Source organism: Populus euphratica, unplaced genomic scaffold, assembly GCF_000495115.2.
Source record: "Populus euphratica unplaced genomic scaffold, PopEup_1.0 scaffold3600.1, whole genome shotgun sequence".
In the NCBI taxonomy this organism is placed as follows: domain Eukaryota; kingdom Viridiplantae; phylum Streptophyta; class Magnoliopsida; order Malpighiales; family Salicaceae; genus Populus; species Populus euphratica.
In genome coordinates this window covers 1,282-5,081 of record NW_011503399.1, presented here as the reverse complement: position 1 = coordinate 5,081, position 3,800 = coordinate 1,282, and the positions used below count along the sequence as shown (strand labels likewise).

The window sequence follows — 3,800 nt, the reverse complement described above, 5'->3', positions numbered from 1 at the left end:
TTAAGTGCAACTTTCTTAAGGAAAGTGATACAGGCTCAAAGTTTTTTCATGCTTTACTGAATCATAATCACCGGAAGAATTTTATTCCTGCCATTATGACTTCTCAAGGCCACCTTACATCTTCCTTAGAGGAAGTGGGCTCGGTCTTTGTAAATTACTTCCAACAACAGCTTGGTATTCCAACTCCTGTTCTTCCCCTTGATAGTGTAGTGATTCAAAGTGGTCTATGTCTCTCCTCTGACTCCCAAGCTCTTCTACTTGCTTCGGTTAGCCCTGAGGAAATTCAGAAAGCGGTCTTCAGCATAGGGGATGATAAAGCACCAGGTCCTGATGGCTATTCCTCACTTTTCTTCAAGCAAGCATGGCATATTATTAGCGAGGATTTCTGTTCAACTGTCCAAGATTTTTTCCATTCTGGAAAGCTCCTCAAGCAAATTAATCATTCCATTATTGCTTTGGTTCCTAAATCAAGCAATGTAACTTCTCCATCTGATTTCAGGCCAATATCTTGCTGTAATGTGATATATAAGGTGATTGCAAAGATCCTTGCTGCTAGGCTCGCTCATGCTCTAATGGATATCATCAGCCCCTATCAAAACGCTTTCTTGGGTGGGAGGTTCATGAGTGATAACATTAATCTTGTTCAGGAACTTCTCAGGTAGTATGGTAGGAAACGTTCTTCACCTCGTAGCCTTTTAAAAGTTGACTTTAGGAAGGCCTTTGATTCTATCTAGTGGAATTTCCTGGAAAACCTCCTCCATCATCTTGGGTTCCCAGTTCAATTTTTATCTCTTATCATGCAATGTGTTTCCACTGCCTCATATTCTGTTGCAGTTAATGGTGATCTTCATGGGTTCTTCTAGGGTCAAAGTGGCGTCAGACAAGGCGAACCTCTCTCTCCCTATCTTTTTCTATGCTACATGGAGTATTTTTCCAGGATGTTGAAGTTAATTTCCCAGCAGGAGGGCTTTCGGTTCCATCCTAAATGTGGAACACAAAATATTACCCATTTGGCTTTTGCAGATGATATCCTCTTGCTATCTCGAGGTGATCTTCCTTCAATCCGATGTCTTCTTCATCAACTCACTCTTTTTGGACAGATCTCCGGGCTGGTGATCAATCCTCAAAAATCATCCATTTATTTTGGGGGAGTTAGCAATGCACAAAGAATAATCCTTCTCTCAGAAACAGGATTTAGGGAAAGGTTTTTTCCTTTCACATACCTTGGGGTTCCCTTAAGTCCCCATCGGCTATTAGCAAGCCAATTTTCCCCTTTATTACAAGATTTGGAACTAGTAATTCAGGGCTGGATTGGAAAGAACCTCACGTATGCTGGTCGTCTAGAACTTCTCCGATCTGTGCTTTATGGAAAAGTTCACTTCTGGTTGAATATATTCCCCATGCCAGAAATAGTTATTCATAGCATAATCAGCACTTGCAGGAATTTTCTATGGACCGGAGATGCCCGGCGACATCACTCTGCTTTGGTTTCCTGGAAAACTTTATGCCTGCGTAAAACTGAAGGAGGGCTTGGTCTCTTTGATCTTAAAGCTTGTAACAGAAGTTTTCTTACTAAACAACTTTGGAATATTCATCTTAAAATAGATTCAACCTGGATTCGGTGGGTGCACCACTTCTACTTAAACAGGGACACCATTTGGCATGCTCAAGCTCACCAGCACTCATCTCCTCTATGGAAAGCTATCATCTCTATACGGGATAACCTTGTTCAACATTGTGAATATCCAGGTGAGAGTATTCAGTTGCTGCGTAGCTGGTCATCCAGTAAAGGGACTTTCGTAGCTCATGCATATCAATTTTTTCGGCCATCTGGACCAACTATTCCTTGGCATCGGGTAGTTTGGGAGCACTGGTCATTGGCCAAATACAGTTTCATCCTTTGGCTAGCTGTCCTAGGCAAGCTCCGCACTTGTGATAGACTTCAATTCCTTCATGTTGATCCTACTTGTGCTTTCTGTAGCTAGGCAAATGAATCTCACCAACATTTATTCTTCTTATGTGGATGGACAAATCATCTATGGGCTCACATCAAGTCTTGGTTGCGGATTGATAGGAATATGAGCACGTTACAAAGTGCTCTTCGCTGGTTACATCCTAAGAAAAGAAACATGGATGCTCGTATGAGGAGAGTCTCCCTGGGCATAGTAGTTTATCTCATATGGGAGGAGCGCAACAGGAAGATTTTTGAGAAGAGAACTAGAAGTATTAACTCTCTTTTTAAAAGGTTTCAAGTCCTGTTCTTCATCATCTTCCGCTTCTATGAGAAGGATCACTCCCTCTTGCATATTGGATAGAGGGGCTGCTTTGATAATGGGGAGGACTCCATTCTGTAATGGTCTCATCTTGTATAACGGGAGATATTGCATCCTGCTAGTTGAAGCAGCAAAAGGTTGTCAAGCTTGGAAATGCATGGCATATTTTTCTCTTGGCTGGTTGTTTTTCTTTGGCATGCAGAACCTCCATTGCTGATGTGTGCTCTCCTCATTGCCTGGTTCCATTTCTCTTCCTTAGATTGCCTATGATTCCTTATGCTCTGAATGGGATTGCTTAAGCCTACATGTGTTTCACGTTCTTTTACTTTGATTAATTCTTGCCCGAGCACTGTTTAATATTTTAGCCATATCTGGAGTTCTAGAAGTCCAAATGAGCTGAATGTATTACACAAGAAAGCTGAGACAATTGCCTACAACTTTCATGTTTTCAATTAGCTCCAATTTTGACGTTATCAATGACGTTTTGGGCAGACAAGAGAAGATAAGGATTGTCACCAAGTCAAGAGTTGGCTACCCACTCATCAATTAGTCATCAAATCAATAGTTCCCAATTTTGGCCTATAAAAGGAGGCATTTGCCATGCATTTAGGCATCTTGGTGTCCAGATCAAGATCATGCTCTTGCTTTCTCTCTTTGTATTTTTTGTAATGTTTATGCTTTGCTTTCATTAATATCAAGTTTATGCCTTTCATTTCCTTTCCTTTACTTAGTTAACTCTTATCTTATTTATGTTCTTATTTTGTTTATTTATTTTTCTTTCTTTCATTATGTCTAGCTAAGTTTATTATGTCAAGGTGAAAAGGTTACACTAATGGTGTAAGAATAAGTATAATGTAAACTTAATATGGACTTTAATGTTTGATACTAACATGTTTTATATTTGTTATCTTGTTCACTCTTTAATACTTTGCTTGTTAAATGACTAATCTTGATTTATGTTGTATAACACTTGGTACAACAAATGCTTGGCACTTTCATAGCCCATAATGTATGGTATAACCGACACCTGAGCTATGAAAGAAACTTGATTTGTTGTTAACATAAGTTATAATCATGAATGCTTGACGAGATTTACAAGTATTAGCATTAATTGAATAAGATGACTAATGTAATCATGTTAACAATATATAATCTGATTGGAACCTCCTTTGTGTGTGGTTTCCAATTCAATAATAAGAGTTTATACTATACTTGTTTGATATACCATTAGTGGAACCTCTAACCTTGACATTTGTTATTATCATTGTTTAATCGTTACATTAATATTCCATCTCAAAGTTCTCATCATCTTCTTCTTCTTCTCTTTCTTTATTATTATTATTATTACTACTACTACTACTACTACTACTACTACTACTACTACTACTACTACTACTACTACTACTACTACTACTACTACTACTACTACTACTACTACTACTACTACTACTACTACTACTACTACTACTACTACTACTACTACTACTACTACTACTACTACTACTACTACTACTACTACTACTACTA

General features: G+C 38.5%; 1 protein-coding gene across 1 annotated transcript; it reads left to right on the top strand.

The window, feature by feature from the left end:
- The first annotated feature begins 95 nt into the window (after positions 1-95).
- LOC105119798 (uncharacterized) lies at positions 96-1,985 on the top strand. Its single transcript, XM_011017984.1, has 3 exons — positions 96-658; positions 864-925; positions 1,024-1,985. Exons 1-3 carry the CDS (start codon positions 96-98, stop codon positions 1,983-1,985), a joined length of 1,587 nt encoding a protein of 528 aa, XP_011016286.1.
- The last annotated feature ends 1,815 nt before the right edge of the window (positions 1,986-3,800 follow it).